Source organism: Melopsittacus undulatus, chromosome 3, assembly GCF_012275295.1.
Source record: "Melopsittacus undulatus isolate bMelUnd1 chromosome 3, bMelUnd1.mat.Z, whole genome shotgun sequence".
In the NCBI taxonomy this organism is placed as follows: domain Eukaryota; kingdom Metazoa; phylum Chordata; class Aves; order Psittaciformes; family Psittaculidae; genus Melopsittacus; species Melopsittacus undulatus.
This window is the reverse complement of record NC_047529.1, coordinates 35,322,216-35,349,297: the sequence shown is the minus strand read 5'-3', so window position 1 is coordinate 35,349,297 and position 27,082 is coordinate 35,322,216. Positions and strand designations below refer to the sequence as shown.

Here is a 27,082-nt window from a genome sequence, read left to right as displayed (position 1 = left end):
ACACCACTAACATAACAGTCTGAAGTAGACCATGCCAGCTTAAGGTACTATATTTAAAAAACATAATATTTGGCCCACACTATTGCAATGCCTCAAAAATACTAATATTTAACTAAACATTAAAGATTATGGGTTTAATTTTGTGACAAACATATTGATCAATATTTTTCTTTCATTCACTACAAAAAAAAGGACGTTAGCTTATATGTAATTCAGTGTTTCATCCCATGTTTATTGAAAAAATCCTACCTTTTTTTCTTTTCCTCACTAGTGATCAGCTGTGGAGATCCAGGTGGATTAGCAAATGGAATTCAGTTTGGAAGTGATTTTACCTTTAATAAAACAGTCAGCTATCAGTGCAATCCAGGATACTTGATGGAGCCTGCCAGTTCGTCTACTATGCGTTGTATAAAAGATAGCACTTGGAACCAGAGTAAACCAACTTGCAAAGGTATGTGTTTGAAATTAATCTGTTTACAAATACTGGTTTGTATTTTTATAGTTTTGTATATATGTACAAATATATATGTGAAATACACTAATCAGCATCTTCATTTATAAAAAAGTTGTTAAAATATTCTCTGGAACAATTAATATGTAAATGTACTAAAACATTTAGATAAATATTTCTGTAAAATTTTTATTTATTTTGCACATATGCTGTACTATAATATTAGTTAGAATAGCAACAGTAGTGACTACTAGAATGAAATCAGTCTTAAATGAAGATTATCACAATGCTCAGTTTAAAACACTAGGAGAGACCCTTTATCTTGGATTAGATGGCCAAAATTCTGTAAAGGGATCCTTTACAGAATTTTGTAGAAGCCAGATTTTTTGTAAAAGATTCCCTTGTTGCAGTAGTGCAGTCATAATAAATAGCCAAAAAGATGTTTCACAAATAGCTAATTAGAAGTGCCAGCATAAAGGTCATAGGGGGCATGATGCTGAAAGGCAAATAAGGCAGTCTGGTGAAAATTATTAGCACTACTAGAGCAGCTGAGGGAGTAAATTTAACAGCCTAGGGTGTCTTCTGCTTGTAAAAGGCCTAAACTGCCAACATATTTAGCACTGCTCTAAGTGATGTCTAAGTCTACCCTACCAATAAAATTTTGGCATCTGTATTTGACTGACCACAATTTCTGTTGTAAAAATAAATGTCTGAATGATTTTATGGATGTGATTTTTTGTTGAAGGAACTGATGTGTAAATATAAACTTGGTCATTCCAGTTTTCATCATTCTGGGCAGTCTTTCAGAAGCTGGAAAACATCAAATATTTTTAAAGAGTCGTAGCCACTGACTTACTAAAAAAGTCAGTGTCTGTTGTGTGCTGAAAACCTTAGAAAATGTGCAGGTGAATTTAAAAAGGCCATATTAAGGACTTTTAAAAGTGCTGCAAATTTAGTTCAAAGTAAAATCCAAGTATTTAGAATTATAGATTCATATAAACATATTTATTTAAAGAAATCATATTTATTGAAAAAACATTACTTGTAATTTACAATAATGAATATGTAGTGAAGAGATTCAGAGCTAGGTAAGCTATATACATTTCTGGCTCCCAGCAACCTAGAGCTCATGGTCTTCCTGAACTTAGAGGTTGTATTTTTGTATTTAAGTTGGTTTTCTGTTTATTACAGGCTGCATTGTCAGCACAGGAATGCTTTGTTGGAACTGAACAGTATTATATATTTTTATTTTTTTAGTTTTAAAAATATGAGTAGATATTATGTTGCATTCTCCAAAACCCTATAAAGTCTTGAAATTGTAACTTCTCTTTTTTTGTGACACACAGCTATTACCTGTGGCCCCCCTCCACCAGTACTCTATGGGAAAGTGGAAGGATCTGATTATCGCTGGGGTGCCAGTGTGAGTTACAGCTGTGCAGAAGGCTATCAGCTATCTAACACAGCTATTCTCTCCTGTGAGGGTCGAGGAGTTTGGCGGGGAGAGATCCCACAGTGTTTGCGTAAGTTTTCAGGATACAGTTGTGTTGAGCTTCACCAAAGCTACAATCAGTTGCCTCAGCCTATAGTAAGTTTCTCAAAGTATGAAAAGGACTCAGGTAGATCAGGTAATACATGGATTGCTGCAGGATTCTCTCTGCCTTTTCAAAAAAGCATGTTATTATTATGTTGTTGACATTGTTATGAAATTGAGCGGCTGTGCCCATTAAAGGTTATGGTCTTGTTCCTTTCCCCAAAATCTCCTCCATCCCTTATTGCCCACTTGGACCCATCACCATTTGCTTTACTGATAATCTTTCTGAATGTTCTGAACTTGACTTGTGGTGAGCATGATTAAATTTTTCCCTTACACTTTTTCTTTCTTCCCTGTTCCCATTTCCATTAGCAGGTAAAAACAAGGATCCTAACCCTTAAGCTCATAGCCTTTATCTTCTTTTTAAATTATTCTTTTCTTATCTGAAGGCAACTACATACCCTCATATCTTGTTTGTATTTGTTTTTCGGCTTCTTCTAAATCTGCCAAATCACCTTTTTCAGTGTTTGAAATCTTGTCAGGACTCTGACAAGCATTTTTCCTTTCACTTAATTAGGGCAAAAATTTCCAGCCTACTCATCTGAGGGTGACTGACATGAGAACTGGATACACTTTGAAGCATTACAATATAGCATTGTCTGATTTAAAATTACTTTATCATCCAAATCTAATCGACATCTATGTGTCCCAATTAAAAGGTCTTTTTTGCCAGGTTAAGTTTTATGCTTATACTAACAGTATCAGTTGATTTTAAATTGCTGTCAAGAATTTATCTGAGCTACAGCTACAATCCTACACAGATAAATGAACATTTGCACTTGTCACTATGCCTGATTTGCACATAAAACAATACTTCAGTTGAAGCATGTGCATTTTTTAATAACATTTCCTCCCCCATCACCTTTTTTATTTTTTAGCTGTGTTTTGTGGCGATCCTGGTACTCCAGCAGAAGGACGTCTCAATGGAAAAAGTTTCACCTACAGATCTGAAGTTAGCTTTCAGTGCAGATCCCCTTTTATTCTAATAGGCTCTTCAAGAAGATTCTGTCAAGCAGATGGTACCTGGAGTGGAATTCAGCCAACATGCATTGGTAATAACTAGCACTACTTTTGCTGTTTCTACTGAGAATATTCTTGATAAAGTATTACAGTAGCATAAATGTAGCAGTTAGCTTTCCAAATATGGAAAATGTCTATGTAATATAAAAAGAACTAAATAAATAATGTTCTATTTTGAGTATCAAAATTTTATGATAAACACAGTCACATATGAATTAATTCATAAATTTATATGATTGCTTGTCTGCTGGGAATGCAAAATGCCAATAAGTGCAAGCACATAAATTTGTTCCATGTATTTTTTGAATATTTTAGATACACAGAAGACTTTGGCAGATTAAAGACCAGATTCTGCCACTAAAGGGTTACAGGCATTTGTCAGAACCAATCCTAAATAAAAAAAAAGTTTTGGAGTTTGTGAAAGTGTTTTTTAAAAGCTCAAAAAGATTAAGCATGCAGGGTCTGGTCTTTCGAAATTCTGATAAACTGCCAAGTACTATCAGTTTCTCATTGACTGATGTGCAGCTGATAGGCTTTTAGGATGTTGTGTAAGCAGACTAATGGGGAGAAATACTGGACACTTGTAACTTCCACTGACATCAGCATTTGCTTCAACTTATTTTGGTGTTAGAATAGAAAAATTGTCTTTGATATTTCTAAACAAACATTTTTAGATCTGGATTGTGGCCCATTTGTATATTTTGCTGTGGCTGAGATATTAGCTTTGTGGAAGAGCTGGGGTGGGCACACTGAGAAAAGTTAGAAAGTGTGATTATTTGAAACAGCCTGTGTTTGTAATTTCAGACATTAACACTCAACATAATTCTTTGATAATTAATTTGAAACTCCTTCTGCCCATAGTTTTTTACAAACTGGGCAATCCATCTTGCGTCTCTGTTTTGTAACAGGAACAAGGAGGTTTGCAAAAGATAAATCTCAGGTATTGCGAAGAATCAAATTTGTAAATGTCATAATGACATTTAGGTTTATATTTTATATAGCATATTATAGAAATACACAGAAAATAATGTTTTTTTTCTGTTATGATATATTTTTATATTATCCTAAAAGTAAAATATTAGACCATCTAAAATATTTACAGGCACTATTCTTAAGCAATTTGAAAATTAAGATCAGTGAACAATATCTACAACTATGCCTTGAAGTACCATATGATCAGACGATTGCAAGCTTTTCTATTTCTGGATAATGAAGATTTCCTTAAAATACATTATAAATTTTTCCTTTTTTGTTTTTCCCATACTGTTTCTTCAGATGCCAGTTCAGCTTCATGTGTTTTTTATTAGCAATGACATTCCAGCTGATGATAATTTGTGAAAGATTCTTGAGCTGTAAAACCAGTTGAAGTTCAGGAATGTGCTTAGTTTTCATATTTGCATGTAAGGTCAACAACCACCTAACTTTTGAAGCCTTTGGTACATTGTTTGGTCCAGTTGAATTATTATGCTGCATTGATGGTCAGCATCGAAAATAGAAGTTGTCCAAGAGTGAAATGACACGTTGTGCTATTGTATGTGATAAGTTTAATTTTTCATCAGAAAAATTTTTAGCAGAAAACTAAGAATGGTTACAAGTAAATATAACAGGCCCTAGCTGCATTCTTCATAACGCAGTGTGAGCACAAATGCAGACTTGGTTCCCAAAAGGGAATCATGTAGTATAGAAAGATCCATTGGTAGACAGAGTGCTGTCTACCTGGTATATATGACTGAGCAACCCCAAAGTGAATAACACTATCAGATTATGGACATTGACGGATCAAAATTTATTTCAGGCTGCCTTAAATTACACTTATGAAATAGATTGTCAGATAATCAGTTATATTCTGTTGGGGTACCTTTTTAGTGGTAGGACTGACTGTCTTTTCACTCTAAAGCAACAACTGAGGTAGTGAGCCATTTGAAACTTCTTTTTTTGATGACACAGAAAAAAAAATATCAAAAACTCAAATATTTTACTTGCTACAAGACAGCAGGTTAGATTTGACTGTGGGTTTTGAGAGGTGGTGTTATTTTTTCAGAAATCTAAATTGTTAAGCTTTTCTTTGGGAAAGAGGAGAATACTGTTTCCCTATATGTTCAATGTGCACTGTGAATAGTGGGATATGGTATATATTCAAAGGGGTTTAAAACTATAAGCTTAGCAAAAAATAATGCAGTCCTAACTCTAAAGGCTACACTGCCAAAGATACTTGCAAAAATACCTTAAAATAATGTCAGTATACTGAAACAAAGTACTGTGACCTGTCTTGGTAATTTAATTGGAAATACAATATATCCCATTAAAAATTCAGTTCTTGTCATCACTAGGCATTGATGAAATGACTTAATCTTTGCCAAAAGTTTTATTCTTTCCATACCATAATAACATCTGTTGTGTTTCACATTTCACAATAGATCCAGCTCACAATACGTGTTCAGACCCAGGTACTCCACATTTTGGAATACAAAACAGTTCCAGAGGTTATGAGGTAATTCTTTCTTTTATTTATTAGCTTTCTAAAATGAAGATGCATTTAATAATTACAAATATATTATCTGTAGGCTTAAATGTCTGATGTAAACCTTAGGAAATTTCCATTCCTTTTTAATAAAAACTCATGCTTCATTCCAAGTTGTTTATTTATTTTTTTTAACTATGCAGCTTAAAGAAAGAACTTACAACCTTGCAATATATCATGTATTCAGTTCTTCAGGAGACTTAAGCAGGGAGGGCTATTTATAAATTGAGTACTTAATATGATATGACATGATATAATTACTTCGGTTTATGATCTTAATTCTTTCATACATTGATGAATAGTCAGTAAATACCTAACAACCAAAGACCTACCTAATCCAAAGGCCATGTAGCCCTTGACAAAAAACTCAGCAAATGGCTTTACTAAATTAGCAATTCATGTTACATTTTATTCAGTCAGAAAAAAAAAATTGTTCTATGTGTTGGGTCCAGGTACTCTGTGATGAATGCCCTTTCTATAATTTCCAAATTCCTCCCAGGTTATTAGTTTATCAAGTGACTGAAAAGGGACAGGAAATAAAAGTAGATGCAACAATGACCAATCCACAATCATTATATAGATTAATTAACCTCATGGGGATAGATTCTTCAGGTAGAAATATTTGTGATTGGATTACAAAATATTTTCTTTTTGGGTTTTCTGCTCATTTCTAAACCTAAGGCAGCACAGTATTACGTTTAAGTTAATAGAACTGGTTTTCAAAAAGTCCTTTATGTAAGTTCCTCTTGTTATTGGTATCCTCCTTCACCTGTAGTTGTGCTGTCTGTCATTGTTGTAGCTGTCAGCTTTGATCTTCTGCTCCTGCCTGGCTTGCAGATGCTAAGGCACTTCTTTCATCACATTTTGTGGCCCCATCCTTAAGGTGGTGCTTTTTCTAGTAATAGGTATAGTTGCCTTTCTGTCTGTTGTCTCATCTTCACCCTGTACCTACCTGCATCACTTTAAAACCAACTCTAATCTTTGCACCTAGTTTGAATAGGGATCTGTTGAGGTTTTTTATTAATTCTTTGCCTCTTCTATCTGCACCACAAGTTTTCTTTAGTACGAGAACTGTATTGGCAAATTCACTATACTAGTGTCTGTTGAACATAAAGGCTAATTTTCTCATTCACCTCTAAAGGCAGTAGTATGTCTTCATCTGTTCTGTATTTAGTCTTTCTCAGCTATGTGCTTTCACTCTCTGGCACAACAAGATCTAGTCATCTCTCCAATTACTACTGAAGGAGGTTCTGGAGATATTTTGCTTTATGCGATTAGAGGGTCTTCCTCTTTCTATGACCTAGCCAAGCTTCTATAAGTCATTTTTTAACAGTCTTCTCTCATTACAGAAAGGTGTGATGACAGGCAGCAGGCCTTTGAAGGGTTTTTTACCTATCTACCAGCATCCTGTCTTGCCCCATTAATTTGTGTCTTTTATGCTTCACTGGGCTGTGACTGTTACAAATGGCTTCAATGTTTTACTTTCAAGTATTATACAAAGAGTGCATTGCTTTTATTTTTACTTTTACCTGTAAAATGAGAACTATAACTCAATAACTACCTTGAACCTAGACATTATTTTTTTTCTCTTGGTCTTTTGGATCAGTAAGGAAAGATTTGCAGCACATCATTACTTACTAATACAAGAATTGGCAATTTCACAAGAAGCAATATGACTTAGAGTCAAGACCAACTATGCTTTGTGCTCAGCTCTACTACAGACATGCTGTGTGTCCTTGGCAAGATAGAGAGATTAATATATTTTTAAAAAGTTTCAAAGAGATTAAGTCTACAAAGCTGTCTCAGTAATATGACCTTTAAAAATACCAGTGAATTTCCCAAGCTACTTCAGGAAGAACTGGTGTTGCATTTACTGGACATCTATCATGATGATAACCCGTTTTTATGTAATTGAGAATATATTTAATGGGTAGCCACATTTGAAGATAGCTGCCTAGTTTTTAATGTCCATGGAAGTCCTCCTATGGCATTTGGAGCATAGGGCTATCTGCATTTATGTATATGCAAGCTATTCTACTAAAATGCATTGATCACTTGCAACTTACTTGCATTTGTCCATGTGATATTACTTTATTAATAAGTTGTATTTCAAATAATACTAATGTTGTATTTTTTTATTATTATTATTTCATCCAATCATATTTACTACTAAGATGTTTGATCCAAATCAAAAGCAATGCTTTACTGGTCAGCCCTGCATGCTTAAATATGTAGTTATATTCTGGTTACTTTTGTCAATACTGTTAATAAGTCCATTTTACTAGAACTTGCCATACAACCTCTCTCTCTATTCTGTTATGAACAATCTTCATCTCATGCAATTTTCTATCCAGTTTTCATGCTTTTTTATTCTCAGTGAAAGTCTAAAGAGAGTTTTCTCAGTTACATTACATTTTATTCTTAGATAGGTATCACAGTTGAACATATGAAGGCCTTCCATAACATCACTCTGCTAGTTGTACACTTTAAGAAAAACTTTAGAAAGTTTATAGTAACAAATGCACTGTAAGTCTGGAGTTTTCTCTGGCAAATTCATTTATAGATTAAACAGTTCTTCATAGTTTTTTCTTCTTGTTAGAACCCATGTTTAGTTGAGACACACAATGAGAAACCTTTGAACCAGACTTTATGGACAACTTCTATTGAAATGTATGCAACAATGTGCAATAGAGAGAGACATCTGAGTCATTTAGTTTGCTTCTGTTACACGGGTAAAAAAAGAAAAAGTCAGCTGAAGTGTCTGAAGAGCCCTTTTCCATGTGCACAGCCTTGTTAATATTTTTCAACTTACTCCTTTAAAATAATGCTATAAAAGATCAATTGCTGAAACTTTCCATCACCAAAAAAAGAAAAAAAGTTTAACTCCAGAAACTGTAAAAAGGGGACATGTTTTATTCAAAAACAAATCTAGTAGCTTATCAATGTCTTGATATCTAACCACACATGACAGATGCCTCTTTCTTCTGATATTCTGTTTTGATCCTTAGGTTGGGAGCACAGTCTTTTTCAGATGCAGAAAAGGTTATCATATTCAGGGATCTACCACCCGTTCCTGTCTTGCTAACTTAACGTGGAGTGGCATACAGTCTGAATGCATTCGTAAGTCTGGTTTGTTATCTAATTAGTAAGAGCTGTTTATTTTTAAAAGAGTTACAAAGTGATGCATGTGGAAATTCATAATAAATTATAAGCTCCAGAAAACTAAACTTTATTTAAAACAGTGTTTTAAATGTTTTTGCTTCCTATTCTAAGACTAAAGATGTATTTGAGATATTAAAGTAAGATTTTTCATATTTTTACTCATGAAGTTCACAACTAATTCTATCAGTTTTACTCAAAAATGTCTGCCCTCATTAACCCACTTCATTAGCTTCTTTAACTTAATCTAGGGATTTTTGTGTGTGTTGTATTAAGATACAACAAGCAGTGTCCTGAAATATGCATGGAGCTATTTTGTTGGCTAGTATTTTGTGAATCATAAATTAGAATGAACCAAATTCAGTGTCTGGGGGCTATACATGGGTGTTCAAATGATTAGTGCATTTACAGCTCTGTATGTGTTGGAAGACATCAAATAACTATTGCATTAAAATACACTTATCTAAGCTAAAAGTAATTAATCAGAATGACCTTAGACTTTTACCCTATTTCAAATTATCTTTGGGTTGTTATAAATGGACATCATGGAGCACAGAGAAAGATGCATACAAAACAACTGTATCTGTTACAATGTACTATGACAAAGCCTTCCTACAGAACGTTTCTTTCAGTAAAAACGTATAATGTATTTATTTAGCACAATAACCACTCTATAATTTTCAAAACATTGAGTGGAAGTGATGCTTGAAGCTGTGACAGTACCGTAATTCACAGAGCCAATCATTGCACTATGTACAGTGGCATGTGCTTACCTTCATTTTAACACTTTTCTGTTTGCTATCATCATTTAATTTTCGTGTATTGTTTAAGAATGTATGATAATATCATTTCCATCTTCCCACAATAATAAAACTATACAGTGAGTGTTAGTTTACAAGTAATAGCTACTTAACATTTCGAAAAGGTGTACCAAGTTCATATAATGAAAGGGAGTAAATTGAAATGCATTTTTTTTTCTCAAATTATATGCTCTAAAATCCTGTGAAAACTGTTTACAACTACTTTTTCTAACTCTAAAAAACCCTTTGCAGCTCATGCTTGCAGGCAGCCAGAGACACCAGCCCATGTAGATGTGAAAGCAATAGATCTTCCTACTTTAGGGTATACTTTGGTGTATACCTGTCAGCCAGGATTTTTTCTTGCTGGTGGATCAGAGCATCGGACATGTAAACCAGATATGAAATGGACAGGAAAATCACCTATTTGTAAAAGTAAGTAAATGCTCAAGTGATTTGTTGGGCCCAATTTTGTTTGATTTAATTTTTTTCTGGACATTTTTATGTAGTAAGATTAATTTTTTTTCACTTACTGTTTAAAGAAGCATATGACACAACAGCTTTTACTTGATGAAAGAAACAGTAAGGGATCCAAATGAGCATAGCATTTAGAACTCATGGAGGAAAACATGGCTATATGTGTGTGGAAATGCAGTCATTCATACATCAGTTTACCCTTAAAAAGTGCAAACAAAACCAAAACAATATAAAATACCACTTTTAATCGTGTTTATGTCACAGTCCTAAAAAGTATTTCAGTGTATTCAGTATTTAATGTATGAACTCAGATTAATTCAAGTAGGCTTTTTGTCTAAGAAAATCTTCTAAAGTAAAAATGAACAACAAAATTAAAAAGTAAGTACATATTTACACCAAATTCCACTTATATCTACATCCATGTAAATTTCATAGAATTTTTCTAGAGTAGCTCTAAGTACCTAGATACGAGGGCTAAATTTGCTCTTCAAATGTAAATAAACATGGCTGTAAGTTCCTGATTAAGAAAAAAAAAAAAACCAAAACATTTAAAATATGAATAACTCAAAAATAAACAGATGACATGGGAAAGATTTTGCAACATGATTTTTAATACGTCAAAGAATGCTCAATAGATTTGCTGTTTGAAGAGTATTTTAGTTTTCATTAATGTATGAGTAGACTTATTTGTTTCAACATTGTCAAGCTAAATGATCTACATATAAAACTTCTAATTCCTTAAAGGGTGATTTTTCATGGGTACTATATATATTTACTAAATTAAGAGAAACATTCTTATGGTTTTTGGATTCCCTTAAAAAAATAAAAAGATAACTAGAGAATATTTGTATAAGCAAGAAATCTTTTTTTTGTTGTTGTTTTTTGTTTGCTTTAAACAGTCTTTAGGTATAATTGTCTGAGAGTGCCCCACATTTTTTGTGCTTAGCACTTGATCAGCCTAGTGAGTAAATTTTCAGAAAAAAAAACAAGACATGCAAGAGCAATTATTCCTTGAGGACATTAGCCTTTTTAAAGTGGCTGACAATATGAGGCCAGAACTTTATCTTGGGTCAGTGGACATAATTGCTGAGTGTACCAGAAATATAGCAAGTGACACCATTTGTGATCCTTTCCCGTGATATCTGATCCTGTCATCTTAATCCAGAAACCTGGCACTTGCTGGTTTGTGTTATAAATGCATAAATTTTTATTAACACAATATTCACTATATTTAATATGTAATTATTCATAATTAGTTATAGTATTTCTCCCCTCTATAAGGCTCTCTTTTATAGCATTGGGACTGATATAAAAAATTTAGGCCTAAACGCATGAAATACTTTGCTAGCCAGACAACTTTACACAGTAAAAACGTTGTATACCTAAATTATTTTCTGCTAGTTGTGTGTAAGTCTATAGGCTTGAACATGTAAAATATTCAAGACAAGGTATTTCTGGTTTAAATATGGCTCTATTTGATAAGAGATAATTGTATCCATCAGGCATTGTTTCAGCATTCTATTAAAAAAAAAAAACAAACAACGAATATATTCATGAAAGTGATAATTTGTCTTTTTACTTGTAGGTAAAGGAGTGAGAGAAGTTAATGAAACAATAACTAAAACTCCAGGTTTGTATACAAGAAAAGTTTTAGAACTAAATAAATTCAATTGATTTGCACCCTAGATTGGTATGGATAATAAAACTATTTTCAATATTTAACTTAATTATTACTCATTTGAAAGGAATATAAGTATTGAGGTCTTTCATAACAGCAGAGGCCATGTAAAACGTATTCTAGAAAATTCTTTCCCAAACAGCATTCTTTTAATTTCTACAGTAACAGTTTTGTGAATGTCACAAAAAAAGCTGTCAAACAGAAAAGACAAAGCATATATACACAAAACCCAGACTTGATGTAGTTTTATATCAGAGATTGCTGTAATGGAGAGCCTTATAATGAGCTTAGATTGTAATTGTTGGGATTTCATTTACTCAAAGTTCTGTCCTTTTCCTTGCAAGTCTTGTAAGAAACGCAAAAAAAAAAAAAAACCCAAACAAACAAAAAAACTCCACAATCAACGACAACAACGAATCAAAACAAAAAAAATCACAAAACCAAACAAAAATCACGAACAGGTTTCAAAAAGGTACTCCAAGTTAGGGCTTCCTAATTTGTGTGTTGTTAAATTTTTCCTCTTGCCAGCGTCAAAATAGAAAAATACATCAGTGAAATCCTTGATGTAGTTCTTTTTAGGCTCAATAATTTTCAGAAAATGAAAGGTCTATTTTTTTACTGTCTTATTTAACAATAAGCAGAGCTTTCACCAAATAAATGAGCTTGCAATTCTATATTCTGAATTTTAGCAAGCTGCAGGGAAAAGATTAATAGTTCACACTCAAGGCAGTTCACAGAAGGACTCTGTAAAGTAGATGGGATAAAAAGGTATTTCTCCTAATAATTAACCTTACTGGTGAGTTTATTAGTGAGAGTTCTTCTCAAATGCATTACTTCTGCAGACTCACAATAAAGCAGGATATAATATGCATTCATTATAATTAATATACAGTCTTCATTTACTGGAAGATTTGCCTCACTGAACACCTAAGGTACGCATTAATCTGCTATCACACAGATTTTTAAGTTCCAATGCCAAATTAAAATACAGACCAAGTCTCCAAATAGATTCACTATGCAGGGCATCAGTATCAATTCACATCATATTGTGTCCCTTATAACTCCTTTTGATAAGTAAGTACTGTTTGAAAGGCACTGTTACGAAAAACGGTATTATGATTGAGAATGCTAATAACTGTAAGCAGAGAACTGAAACTGTGTAACAGATGACCATCATTAACAAGGAAAATTTTAAGTCTGCATTATTATTAATGTCTTAAAAATGTGAATTCTCTTTAGTATAGAACACTATGTATTTCCTTGGCTTCTGGTAGAATTCCAGAATGCTGCTATCTGTATTTTAGACGACATGAAGCTAATATTGCTAAAGTAGAGTTTTTTAACAGAAAAGATTCATATTTCTGTGGATAGCTGAATACAAATTCTGCTTATTAAGTTGTGTGTTTTTTTGCCAAAGTTAATGTTTTCATAAGTAATAGTAACTATCATTTTTACTGTAAATTATTATTGCGTATAAGTTGCAACTGAAGAATTCTTACAATACCAATGTGAAGTTTAAGAACTACAATATTGTGTTTTGCTCCCATGGCTCTCACTGCTTTGTATATATAGTCTTTGTAAAAATAGTTAGGAAACTGTTCTAGTGAGCAGCTGTTGATTTCCCCATTTGCAATGTTCTGAGGAGAATCCACGGCTGGTGCAGAGTTAGTCCAATAATACCCACTTCTTTTTTCTCATTCTACATTTGCCCACAGTGGGTGGGAAAGGCAGGGCCATTGCAAGGGCTCAGCAGAAATGAGTCAGACTGCATTTCCTCAGCAGCATCCATTAGCCTGCAGCACTTGTATTTTAACTTTTTACAAGCAGAAATATGTTTTTGTTCCCTACTGCTTCTGTCCATCTGCACCAAGTGCAAATCCTGTAAATGTTGAGTCAATGGTACTATTTGGAAAATTATAATTTGTAAATGATATTATTGACGGTTACACTAGATAGAGAAAGTAGATAGTGAAGATGTTGAATGTGACAAAAGAAGTATGGTCTTTGCTCCTTTAGAAGAGTCCTGTCAGGTTCATGCCACTAATACTAGAAGTTCAGCTTCATGAGAACAACTTCAGACACACAGTTTTAATTAAAAGCAGAGATAAATATTTTAAATACAACACTTAATGACCTCTAAATATTTTTATTTTTTTTTATAGAGGAAAAAATAGAAATAACATCAAATGAATGACTCAAATACCTATATTTTTTCCTGTAATTCATACTTCGTTTTAGGGGGTTTCACTTCAGATTATTTGAACTGCAGTTTCAGAGAAGCAAACTCCTTTATTTTAAATCAAAACTGTTCCCTATTCTGGCAACTTCACTGTTCACAGGTGTGGTCATACTGTACAACAAAAAGATGTGGACTCTAAAAATGACTAACAAGAAACTTGTGCTAAACTATGTCTGGAATCCAGTGAATTCAACGGAACATTCATTTGATACTCAGAAAATTATTCTCAATTTTTTCATCATACCTTAAAGCTGTAGGGCTTTAGGGGAAGATTAATGGACATGTGTAGTATGGTAATGGACAGGTATAGTATACAGTAGGCAGTTGTGTGAAAAGGTCATTATCGTAGAGTCATAAAATCATAGAATAGTTAGGGTTGGAAAGGACCTTAAGATCATTTAGTTCCAATATACTGTCTTTACTGCTGTAAAATTTTTACTCTAATACCTCCTTATAACAGTGATTGATGCTGTAACAGAAAAAAAATAAAGAACCTAAGTGTGACTAGAAATATTGCTACTTTGTTGTTGTTAACTTCTTTTTTGTTTCTTTTTGTGCTCACTTTTATTTAGTTCCCTCAGATGTGTTTTTTATAAATTCACTGTGGAAAGGGTTTTATGAATATTTAGGAAAAAGACAGCCTGCTACTCTGACTGTTGATTGGTTCAATACTACAAGCAGCAAAGTGAATGCCACATTCACTGAGGCATCCAACATACAGATCAAATTATCAGGTAGGTTCAGAATTTGATGTTAAAACAGCTGGTTTGGGTTTTTTTTCTGTTCAGTTTTGTTGCATTTTCTGCCAAACACAAACCAAAAACTTAATGTTTTCACAAGAAAGTTTTTCTGCTTATTTTGCAAAAAGAACCTAATGTAATGGTCTGCACAAAATTCAGTCATATTTTTTTTCCACTTCAAATAAATATTGAGTAGATTTTTTTTCATCTCAGACTGTTGTATCGATGTGTTGAACTCACAAGTAACATTAAAGAAGCAGACTAAGAGTTTATAGGCATTTTAAGAATTGTACCATTGGAAAGCCCCTTTATTCAATAGTGATTAAGATCTGCTTGACAGCAATATGATCATAATAATATCATAACATACAGTAGGCACAGATTACTAACTTAGTTAAATTAGATAACTAAAAAAATAACTTAGGAATTTACGCATAACTTAATCAACATTGTGCATTCCTGTCTGCAAATCTGACTTTGAACTTCAAATTTAACATCTGATCACAGCTACATTTGGGAAGAATATTATCAGATATAAATACCTTTTAAGGCCAAGAGTTCAGAGAGAATTTCAGGAGTTGGCTGCCAAAAAACAAATGGCAAATTTTAATTCACTGCACCGTTGATATTTACTATAGCAATATATTGTTATGTGAGTAAAATCCAAATTTTTCCTGTTCAAGAAAATTGTTTCTGTATTCAGAATTATTGAAATACAGTACAAAAAAGAAAATATTCTTGCCCATTTCTGTGTAAAATTAAACTGTACAAAACCATCTTTGCATCCTATAGACAAATACAATGTGGGCAAAAGATCAGTAAAATAAGATCCTGCTATTACAACACTTGAAATCTTGTTGTCCAGGTTATAAAATTTTCTAAATGTTTTCTACAAAATATTTTAATTCTAAATCAATATACTTTGCTTTGAAAGGATATTTGAATAAACTGATTAAAAAAAATGTTGAAAAGACGTATGTTACCTCCTTCGTGTTACTAGGTGTTTACAAGAAAGAAGAAGCCCATTTGCTCTTGAAAGTTTTTCAGATTAAAGGATCCAGTGAAATTTTTGTAAGCAAGTTTGAAAATGACAACTGGGCACTAGATGGTTATGTAAGTAATCGGACTGCTATGGGTAAAGCTTGCTGAGTTTTAAGTAACTTGTGATTTCCTTCCTAAACCTTTATTCAATTTTTTATATTACTAGCATGGAATACAGCACTGTAGATGTCAGTGTAGAGTTCACATTATTTTTCTTTTAAAAAATATGTATACAAGCTTCCATCTTCCACAATCCCATTAGAATTTTTAGTTTACTAAGAGGCAGATGATCAACATAATTTGCCATGGTTTTGCCCTGCTTTCTTAGATGAAAGTGAGAATTTTATGTTTAGAAACATTGTTCATTTTTGACTTGGGAAATAGTCCACTGTAATAAAATTAATCTTGATGAAAAAGTTCTTTTACTCTTTGCAGTTCTCCTTTGTGCCTCATAATGCTTTTTATGGAAAACAATTTAAAATCTGACAATTCAGTAGACTTTTGTATCCGTAGATTAATTCAGTTATGTGTTTCCCAGTTGAAGAATTTTAAAATGCAGCAATATACATCAGATATTTTAAAGTCATCCCATGTGTTATTTTGAAACTTTATTTAATACTGTTGCAAACTTAAAATGATAAATACTGCATAAGCAGAGAGTTTACTAATATTTTAAGGGATAAAAGTGAAAGTCTGGGCTCTGTATTTCTCCTCTAAGTCAAAAAAACAAATTGCTAAGCATAAACATTCTTACTTCTTTTTTTCAGAAATATTTTTTCTCTTTTAACATGTTTTAGGTATCCTCAGGGTTTGAAAGAGGGGGTTTTACCTATCAAGGTGATATACATGGAAAAGACTTCGGAAAATTTATGTTCCAAAGACAAGGTAAATATGTTCATAGCGCTTTAATGTAATGTATAATCTTTTGGGGTTTTTCAAGAGTGAATTCAGCAAATGACTCATCTATCTAGCTTAAAAAAAGTATGTTTATTTCATGCCATTGCTATTATAAAAATATAGTGGAATATACATATTTTAAATAATCTGTTCAAGTCTCAATTTGACTCTGGTTAATGTGTTACTATCTCATGTTTTCAGGTATAGCAGCTAGAGAATGCCAGTGCAACTGCTTGCTTTTCTGTGAATGCCTTTTTGAAAGTAACAGAGTGTCATGCAATTCAGAGACACTTTCTGCTCAACTCCATAAATTGCAGTCAGAACCATATAGGAAATTAAAAGGAGAGAATCAACACTAATTTTATTAATGTAATTTGGAGTGCTTGTTGCTGATGGATGCTTCCAGAATGTATATGTATTTAGATAGAATTCTATTTTACTGTCAAAAATATGAAATGGGTGGCTGATATGTATATCACAGCTATAGACTCAAGTGCTCCAGCAGCTGATGAAAAACTAATTATTCTGCTCATAAGATTATTTTTTCATAAAAACTAATAAAATGTCTACACATGAAATATCATCTAATAGTTTGGGCAAATACCAAGTATAGACATCTGCATTTCCTGATCCTGGAACTACTGCAGAGTGGTCAAACCACAGTATATATAAAGCAAAGTAGTGGGCTAGAGAAAGGAGACAGCCTAACCAATATCTTTATAGCAGAGTCTACCTACATTTTATAAATAGACTTTTTTCCGTTGACTTCATTGGTGCTGTACCCAATGTTCTTCAAAGTTCTGCCAAATCTCTCTTGTATTTCTTTGCTCTATTAACTGCTGTAATAGCAGTTATACTATGGATTTGCTCGTCCTGGCCACCTCTCAAATTGCTGTATATATTCAGTCACAATGTTTAGCCACCCACCTTCAGAGTCTCAGCCTAAGAATTGCCAATTACTAAAGCCAAATAACAATTTCAGTCTTCAGAGTAAAATCTTGTCTGGGACAGATTATTTGTCTGACTGTACCTTTATGCAATTCTTATCACTGTGTATCTAAGCTGCTTTTTCTTTCTGATTTTAACAAGTTCAGTATAAAGGTAGAGCATCAACGTTTGTTCAAACATCTGTCTTGTTGAGCAGTCTTTGATATGTCAAAACAGTGAGACTATGGTCTTAGTTAAAACCTACAGCTAAAAGGAAACAGCAGATTACAGTCAACACGGGTCGTACTACTTGTCTGTACCCTCTCATATTCAAGGACAACGGGCTTTGTTTTTAAGTCTATTCTGTTCATGAATATTCTGCTGAGATAACAATATCGTATGTCATCCACCTGAAGACTTAACACATTTTTGTTTCTTCAGGAAGTTAATAATTTATATTTGCTGCCTTTACACTAAACCAGAAGTGTTCATAAACTATGCATGTGCTGGGGCATGCGTAACATCATATGAAATTCTTCACCTTCAAGTGTGCTTCAAATAAGAGAATTTACTGGGAAATACTTGGTTAAGGGTTAAAGACCAATCTATCTGATGAAGAATTTCCTATCACATGACACTGGAGAAAGAACAGGCTCAGTGGATATGCCCCGTATTGGAATTTAATGACATACAAACAGAAAGAACTTTTATATCTGTTAACTGTTTTTCCTCTTTCAGAAGCAATTCTGTTTGCTTGTACCTTTAGGTAATAACATAGAGGGCAAAGAGATCTATTATCAGTCTGTCAAACAAATTAGAACTGTATCTGAGCCTGCTTAAGGGGCCCTCATTGTGGCACCATATTATTTGTTTTGCCAAGTAATCATTCATTGCTGGGGGCTTTTTGTTTATTTTATCATTTTTTAATAACTTTGTCTCTGAAGGCTGCATATCTGTGGCTAGGTTCAGTTTCTGTGATTACTGGGTGCTTGTGCCTCATCACAACAGTTCTAGAAGAAGTGTATTCTAAACTCTTGGCCTTGCACATTCCAGTCTGGAATGTCCTTTAAGATTGTATGAAAAAAGTGACTTTGTGAGAAACTAACTTCACCAAATGATTATTTCACTATATTTATTTCCTCTGAGGAAATACAATGACTCACTTCTCTTTCTTTTTTCTTTTCCTTAAAAGTACTTTTTTAGCTTGTCTACATTGAGATAATAAATAGTGACAAGAAATATGAATAATTAATTTGTGTCTGTTATATATTAGATTAATGGTCGTGAAATACATATTAATTTCTTGAAACCGATCAATGCTTCCAAGCATTGAACATTGTGAGACATGTGAATTTAAAATTTCACTCTATAAAGGTGTCATCCTTCCTCTCCAGATCATTTTGTGTGAGTTTCATTATTCACAAAGAAACTTAGATCCAAACAAGATACTCACAGCTTCAGAGTATAAAACAGTTGTACATTAGTTAATGCATAAGTATGCTGGGACTAATGCTCTATGAGGCTATATATATCACACCCAGTGAGGTACCCAAAGAGTCTTTGCTATCCAGTGGTTATCAATCAAGAAGTTCCAGCCTCTGTTGCTCATTGGAAGCTGCTGACTTGCTTTCTGTGTTGGTATTTTTTTTCTTAAGTCCTTGAGTTGCTAAGTACCCTCATCTGAAAAATTGCTCTTCTGACTGTAATTCTCATTTTCTTATCTTGTATTGTTTCTGCTATCACACTTTCTCCAACTTTGACTGCAGGTTTTTTATTAAAACTAAGCCATGCTGTACTGGTGCCAGACAGTTGAAACCCTAGGATTGGAGTTACAGGAGAAATGCATTTGAAAGCTCCAAACAATGATAAGGAAATGCTTATTTCCTTATGAACATTTTGTTACAAAAAGTATAATTTTCTAATATGTATAAAGGACAAAAACTCATTAACCATCTAAAGGGCAGAACCATGCAACTTATGCAATAATGACTTCACTGTGTATTTTCAGAATTTGGACATCACCTGCCTCCTGCTGTTCTTACAAGGCTAAACAAACCCCTGTTATGCTGTGAAATGTGTGAAAAACATTTATATAACTGAATATCCCTCTATGAAAATAATCATGTTTCCCAGTGACAAAATATATCTTCCTTAATTGAAAGTGAACTAAATTATCTTTTCTCTTTCTTTTTCTTCTTTAAAACAGACTATATGCTATAACTGAATAACTAAATAACTAAATACTGTAACTGAGGTTATGCCAAGTCTTGTAAATAAATACATTTAATAATACGTAGATTAAAAAAATCATAAATAAATAAAATTAAAATCAAATTATTCAGAATTGCAGCAAATTTTATCTTTCGTAATAAAAAGCAGAATGCACAGAAAGAAAGTGCATGGTCCAAGCCTGGCCAACACTTTTCCAATGCCAATTAAAGGTTGTAAACTTCAGTTAAAATATTAAAGTGTGCTTACCATGCATATTGTACTTTAAAAACTGTAGTGATATCGAATATTCACCTTCAATAGGAGTGGTGAGTCATAAGTACTAAATGGCAGTTATCAAACAGAGATAACTTAAAAAGAAATGATCTAAATATAAGTTTGTGCCTAGTTTAACTGTTCAGTTAGAAGAAAAAAAAAAGTGGTGTGTTTTTTTTTAATTCCATACTAAAAGTTCATCCCAAGAATTGCGTATTATTAGTTTCAAACTACTGTTTTCTTTTAGCTGAATTCTGATTAGGTATTTTATAATCTTTACTTATTCATTAAAATGTATCCATCATTTCTGCCATGATAATAGCTTTGAGATATAAATTAGGAGCTCACTGATCATACATATTTCTGTTTTGGTGCTTGGCTAGAATTTAAAATAAGATTTAAAATATTATTTCCATGGTTTTGCTGTTACAAGCTGACTACAATTAATATAATTCTTAACACATTTTTATTAATTACTCCAAATAATTGGAAAAACAGCTGGGGATTGTGATTGTAAAGGAAAAATGAATAAATACAGTGATAAGTGCATGCAGTTTTTTAAACTTTTCTCATTTTTCTACCAATAAAATTTTTAAAGGAACATTCAAATTTTTCTAGGCTGTGGTAGCTACTTAATTCCATCTGTATTTCATTTAGCAATATATAAATTTTGTCAACAGTTCTTCCATACCTTGGGTGTTAGGACAAAGATTAGTAAAGTCCAAAGATTATTATAATACCCTGGTTCTACTCTAAAACAGTGCAGCATTAATTAAGATATTCCACAGTAGTGTGATAAAGCTCCTAACATGGTCCCCGCTATCACAGTAGTAAGTTTATTAATTTGAAAATATTTGCCTTCACCAGTTCTAAGACAAATACACAGAAGCCACCCATATCCTGGGCTGCATCAAAAGGAGCATGAACCAGCAGGTCGAAGGAGGTGATCTTGCCTCTCTACTCTGCTCTTGTGAGACCTCACTTGGAGTATTGTGCACAGTTCTGGTGTCCTCAACATAAAAAGGACATGGAACTGTTGGAACAAGTCCAGAGGAGGGCCATGAGGGTGATCGGGGGCTGGAGCACCTCCTGTATAAAGATAGGTTTAGAAAGTTGGGACTGTTCAGCCTGGAGAAGAGAAGGCTGCGTGGAGACCTCATAGCAGCTCTCCAGTATCTGAAGGGGGCCTATAGTGATGCTTGGGGAGGGACTATTCATTAGGGACCGTAGTGATAGGACAAGGGGTAACGGGTTGAAACTTAAACGGAGGAAGTTTAGACTGGATATAAGGAAGAAATTCTTTCCTGTTAGGGTGGTGAATGGGTTTCCCAGGGAAGTTGTGAATGCTCCATCCCTGGGAGTGTTCAAGACAAGGTTGGACAGACCCTTGGGCAGCATGTTCTAGGGTGTGGCATCTGTCCCATGGCAGAGGGTTGGAAGTAGATGATATTAAGGTCTTTTCTAACCCTAACTGTTCTATGATTCTGTGATTCTGCAAGTCTGAAGTGTGGCAGAAGATAAAGGTAGATAAAAGCACTGATGTACAGTGTTTTGTCATGTTTAGTGATGAGATCTGGCAATTCTGAAATTTCTAGGGGTGCTATCTTCATTTTAAATGGAACTTAATTATTTCCTAGTATTTAATACATTTTGTAACTGCACAAAATATCAATTAAAACATCTAAGTTTTAAAAATATCTAAGAGAACAAAAGCTTGCCTCACTCTGCTTTCACATTGAGCTTGAAATGCAAGAAATTGTAGATGGGTTTGCTGCTTTCTCAGTTTTGCAACTTAAATATTTTAGTAAACTGATGAAAACAGCACAATGCCTGGGTCTCTGCTTTTTCTAGTGGTCTGTTCCTAGAGTCCTAAAAAGACTGTTTGATGTTGCGATGAACAAGGGAGTTATGGTGTTTATGTACTTGTGTGTTGAAGCATTTCTGGGTGGTAAATCGCAGTGTCTCTTTATTTTTCTCTACTAGTATCAGCAAATATAACACAGAATAGCCATCCCAGTTTTCTGTCCCAGCCTGTCCTCACTGTGTTTTCTCTCTGTCCTGGTGTCTCCTTCCTTAAATAGAATCTGTATATTGCTCTCTGAAGAGCTGCAATTTCAAAGTGACAACATGGACTTGGCTCTCAAAATATGCTGCTTTTATCCTATTAAAAAAATCTGCATTTTTCACGATAAAATAATTTTTCATCCTTCACAATTTGCATTGTCAAGTTGGCCACCTATTTAAGCAGTTTGACAATGTCTCTCTTCATACTGATGGAAAAATGGGTTCTGCAAGATGCCTTACAGTCCAGGATATCTGCTTGTCCGCAACAGGAACCCAGATGATGTGATCTGACTGCCTGTTATTTCTAAGCTTACTCTTAAGGGTGCAGATAGAGAATACTTTTTTGCAGTATTAGTATTTTTTTCAGAAGATATATGGCTTAACTGAATTATTGACTCGTGAGAGGTGTAGTTCATAATTGTTTTACTTGATGTTACTCTACATGTTAAACAATGTTCATAGTTATTGATACATTATTAATTGGTATTAACAAGATTTATACTACAATACAGGATGCTGTTTATTTCATGTTTTAAAATAGAATTGTTTTATCAAGACACCATTTTCTTTCATTTTTGAATCAAAAGAAAACTAAGGTAGAAAACCTGGGAATTTTATTTCTGTCCTTTTTCTTTCATTTCAGGTCCTTTAAGTGCAGACACAGACCTTTCAAATCACTATTATGGTACAAACAGCAGTTCTGTTGCAGCTGCCATCCTGGTACCATTCTTTGCTCTAATACTATCAGGGTTTGCATTTTACCTCTACAAACACAGGTATTGTAAATGTTATTTGTTCGGTAACTAAATAAGGTTTGTGTTTTAATTTTCATTAAAGTTTCAGAATATCTTTACTCTAGAAAGGCAAATATTTCTAAGTATTCCCATGAAGGGTTTCAGTGCAGGCAGTTCTTAATGGTTAGCAAGTAGAAAAAATGTGTCACTGTATTAAGGAGCAAAGACCTATCAATCTTTTTGGTTCATTACACTGAATCAGATTGCAATCTCAGGTCATATGTTTTATTTTTTCATGTGTGGTGCTTCTTTCAAAATGCTTACGACAGTAATTATACGAGCTGAAAAATCCATAAAACCCATGAAAGAACAGCCCATAATGAGACTACTTAAAGTACATGCTGAATAAGCTCATGTATACTAGTAGAATTGGCACCACTTCAGCTCATATGAAACTTTGTATGTCAATGGATAATAGAATCAATCCTACCATCTTTTCTGAAATTTGGTTTAAAATCTGAAATTTATGTTTCTTTTGAACATCTGTTCATGCTGAGTGCTATTTGACCAAAGCTTTCTGGAGCAATTTTTTTTGTATTAAGCTACAATACTCTCTGACCTCCTTGTGTTTGCAATTTCTAAAAAGGTGTTTAAGAGAAATACTCGTTTTTAATATCATGCTTTTAAAACTTGTTCTATATCCATGATATCAAGAGTATTTTGTGACTGTAAGAAATCACATAAACTGAAGTCAACTATTGCCCTGTGATGAACTGGACTATCTACCTACTTCAGCCTTAGAGGATTTTCAAAAAGAAATTGCAGTGGAGCTTGAACTTGTGAACTCCAGTTAAAATGATACATGTCCTGAAATATAATACAGCCTTTTGTTAAAAAAAGAAACAAAGCAGAACAAACAAAAACCTGCACAGGAAGACCAGTGAACTCTCTCTTAGAACATGTTATTGTAAGAGGCTGCAGATCTGCATTCTTAGATAACTCTTGTTCTACAAAGGGGGGAACCTAAAGTGCAGCATAAAAGCAGAAGCATTCAGATCAGGCAAAGAGACAGAATGTAAAGGGAACATTGCTGTAACTTTGCTCTTAGAAAGAGACAGCAAGCTCTTAAAAACATCAGTAGGACTGCATAGTGACGTAGGGGTACATTTTGTGGTTTATTCTATCAAGTCTATTATGTCTTGCATGAACAGTGGAGATGCTGTTTTCTTTTTAATAGAAATATGTATGTATTTAAGAGAGAGAAAACTTAAGTGTTCAGACAAGCACCTGTAATGCCAAAGTTTATAGTACTGCTGGTGCAGTATTGCAGTTCTGCTGACCTTAATCTAATTTAAATGTATTAGATACTTGAAAAAGATGTTGTTCATAACTTAATTTTTCAAATATTGTTCTTTTTTTAGATTTTCAAACAATTTCTTCTATTAAACCACAATTTTTAGAAGAGTTATCAGTGACATATTATCATGAGAAAATTAACAACTTAATTACTGATGTAAAGTAACTTTAGCTTAGCTTTATTCTGTTCAAATTTCAAAAAAAGAAGACAGAATCTGCAACTTTTGAAGGGACTTTCTTGAGATTACCTTAACGATCAGAATAACATGAAATTTTCACAATGATGCGATAACAGTTATACCACTAAAGGCTGTCTATAACAGAGAAATTGAAGGTCTTCTTAGGGGAAGATTTTATGGGTGTTTTTGCTAGTGTCAGACTAATATATAATCAGAACAAGGGGTTTTAAACCTTTTTGTACACAGTTTCTGTAACTTATCTCACAGACGGATTTCATCAGGATGAAGACAGCATCTCAGTCTTTCTGAACGAAATTCAAATATATTTCATTACTTACACTTAGTAAAACTTCTAGTTAAGGTTTCTAAGCACATTTTTGGTGCTTCAGAGATGAAAATATGGGGAAAAAGACATATTTATGAGTAACAAAGTTATTTGTAGGTTGTCAGGTTTTTTTACTGACATTTTTTCAATTATAGTTTTTGCTATCTGCTATGTAAACCAAAAAATTCTCTAGAAAAAGAGTCTGATTTTCAAGAACCCTTTTCTGAAGTTTTATCATAAGAATATTTTCTACATTGTTTTAAGCACCAAGCATCTACATTTTGCAATCCTTCATTGACTGTCTTTCCCTATTTCAATTGCATTTATGAAATTATATTCAGAACCTCCTTTATATGTTCATTTAGTTATACATAGAAAGATTTAAAGTAGGAAAATATAATTTATTAGGATATAATTTTACTGGATATATCAGAAAGTCTGCACAATTCTGTTTTACTTTTCATTTAATTTTTGGCTTTATATGTTGGAACAGAAACATAAAGATGTGAACATCCTTGAAGTTTTGGTAGTTCTTCATGGTGGTAAAATACTATCCAAATTATAAGAGTGGTTACTGAAATATAAGTCTTTGTATCTTCCACATTTGAATGTCAAAATTTATGAGAATATTAGTTAGGATTTGATGAATCTGATTATATACGTTTCATCATATAAAATCTCTGTCAAGGTACTTAGTATTAATTGCTGGAAGTATTTATGGAGGTAAGAAGGCATGGTAAGGCAGATCTTTCTGGAATAACTGAAATCACTGTCGCTTTTCTAAAGGTTGCTACCACTAGCAGTTTAAGATGTTCTGGATACTTGCTGTGTCAGTGTAGGAGTTGCCTGATTGAATCTATGCTGGCTGACTTTGCATTGACTTAAATTTAGTGCCCACGACACGTATTACAGCACTTAGCTGGTGCAATGCTAACTTCCTGCTCTGGAATGTAATATGCACCTGATGGCAGCACATTACTACACCATTCCCCTCTACCTCCGCTCAAAAACCTCTAAGCCAATAAAACCTGTGTGTGTATATCTCATCTAAACCCCAAGATGCTGACAAAAGGATTAATTAGGAGGCTGTCACTCCCTTCTTTCTATGTCCACCTAGTCATCTTCTCCTGCATTCAAGTCTTCTAAATTTGTATTGATTTTTATCAGAACATTTGCATAGTATCCTTCCTTAGTATACTGTAAAAATTAGTGTGGGTAAAATTGCAAATGTCCACAAAAATCAACTAGAATATGCTTGAAGTTGACCAAATTAAATTCACCAATTAAAGATGCTACTGTATTTTTACACTGATATCAATGTTTTAGAAATACAATGATATATATTTGGAATTGATAAGGTGTTAAGTTAGTAGAGCTGGAATAAATGTTTCCGCTCTCTGTAAAGATTCTTTTATGGTTAGTCTATCAATCTAGAACTGAAAAAGCAATCAGAAATTATCCTAATTGTTACAACTGACATAAAATACTATGTTATCAGTTCCAACTTTACTTTTGTTCGTACTTTTGTTGTACATTCTTTTAGTTTTGGCTGTCAATTTTGTCATGAACAACAAGCTACGAAATTATCATTTTTTTTACATTTGTATAATGAAAAGTGCATACCTATATTTTGCCCTTATTGTTGCCCATTAGGAATTTTTTTCTTTTCTTCATGCTATGAAAAACAACTTCCAGACAGATTTCTCTTACTTTTTAAGTCCCTGCAGCATCCTTTGTGGGTCTCCTTTTATCACTTTTAGACAGTCACGAAACTTGTGTAGACATGATGGAAATATTAAAGATAAAACTTGCAATAATTGTATATTGTTTCTTTTTGTATTTAATTTTCTTTTTATATTTAATTTCTTTTTATATTTAATTATAATTTCCTGTCTTCTTTTTTTTTTTTTTTTTTACAGAACAAGACCAAAAGTACAGTACAATGGGTATGCTGGACATGAAAACAGTAATGGACAGGCTTCATTTGAAAATCCCATGTATGACACAAACTTAAAACCCACAGAGGCAAAGGCTGTGAGGTTTGATACGACTCTGAACACAGTTTGTACAGTGGTATAGCCTTCAGTGCCCAATATGACTGATTCATAGCCATACCTCTGATGGACAAGCAGTAATTCCTTTGGTGCCATATACCAGTTTCCCTTCTTCTCTTGGCTTTGCTGCTGTAATCTTTAACATCATCTGTCAGCCTACATGCAGCTAAATTTTCTGGTAAAAACGTGTCAGTCTTCTGGGGATCAGACAAAGAATATTTTTTCATCTTAAAGATGGATCGAAACGCCTGGCTGCATCTGCTTCAGATCAAGGCACACTTTAAGGAAGACTGCCAAGTCATGCCAATTTCTCATATTTAATGCCTCAGACTTTCATATTTGTATGTG

General features: G+C 33.4%; 1 protein-coding gene across 1 annotated transcript in view; it reads left to right on the top strand.

Moving 5' to 3' along the window:
• CSMD1 (CUB and Sushi multiple domains 1) overlaps nucleotides 1-26,837 on the top strand; it is a 1,105,213-nt gene extending 1,078,376 nt beyond the window's left edge. The window contains exons 59-70 of the mRNA XM_013130058.2: nucleotides 272-451; nucleotides 1,798-1,971; nucleotides 2,921-3,094; nucleotides 5,480-5,553; nucleotides 8,592-8,703; nucleotides 9,795-9,974; nucleotides 11,602-11,646; nucleotides 14,506-14,667; nucleotides 15,674-15,786; nucleotides 16,512-16,599; nucleotides 22,730-22,862; nucleotides 26,600-26,837. Coding sequence (XP_012985512.2) covers nucleotides 272-451; nucleotides 1,798-1,971; nucleotides 2,921-3,094; nucleotides 5,480-5,553; nucleotides 8,592-8,703; nucleotides 9,795-9,974; nucleotides 11,602-11,646; nucleotides 14,506-14,667; nucleotides 15,674-15,786; nucleotides 16,512-16,599; nucleotides 22,730-22,862; nucleotides 26,600-26,759 — 1,595 coding nt within the window. The 3' untranslated portion in view covers nucleotides 26,760-26,837. The remainder of the gene's footprint in view (nucleotides 1-271; nucleotides 452-1,797; nucleotides 1,972-2,920; nucleotides 3,095-5,479; nucleotides 5,554-8,591; nucleotides 8,704-9,794; nucleotides 9,975-11,601; nucleotides 11,647-14,505; nucleotides 14,668-15,673; nucleotides 15,787-16,511; nucleotides 16,600-22,729; nucleotides 22,863-26,599) is intronic.
• The last annotated feature ends 245 nt before the right edge of the window (nucleotides 26,838-27,082 follow it).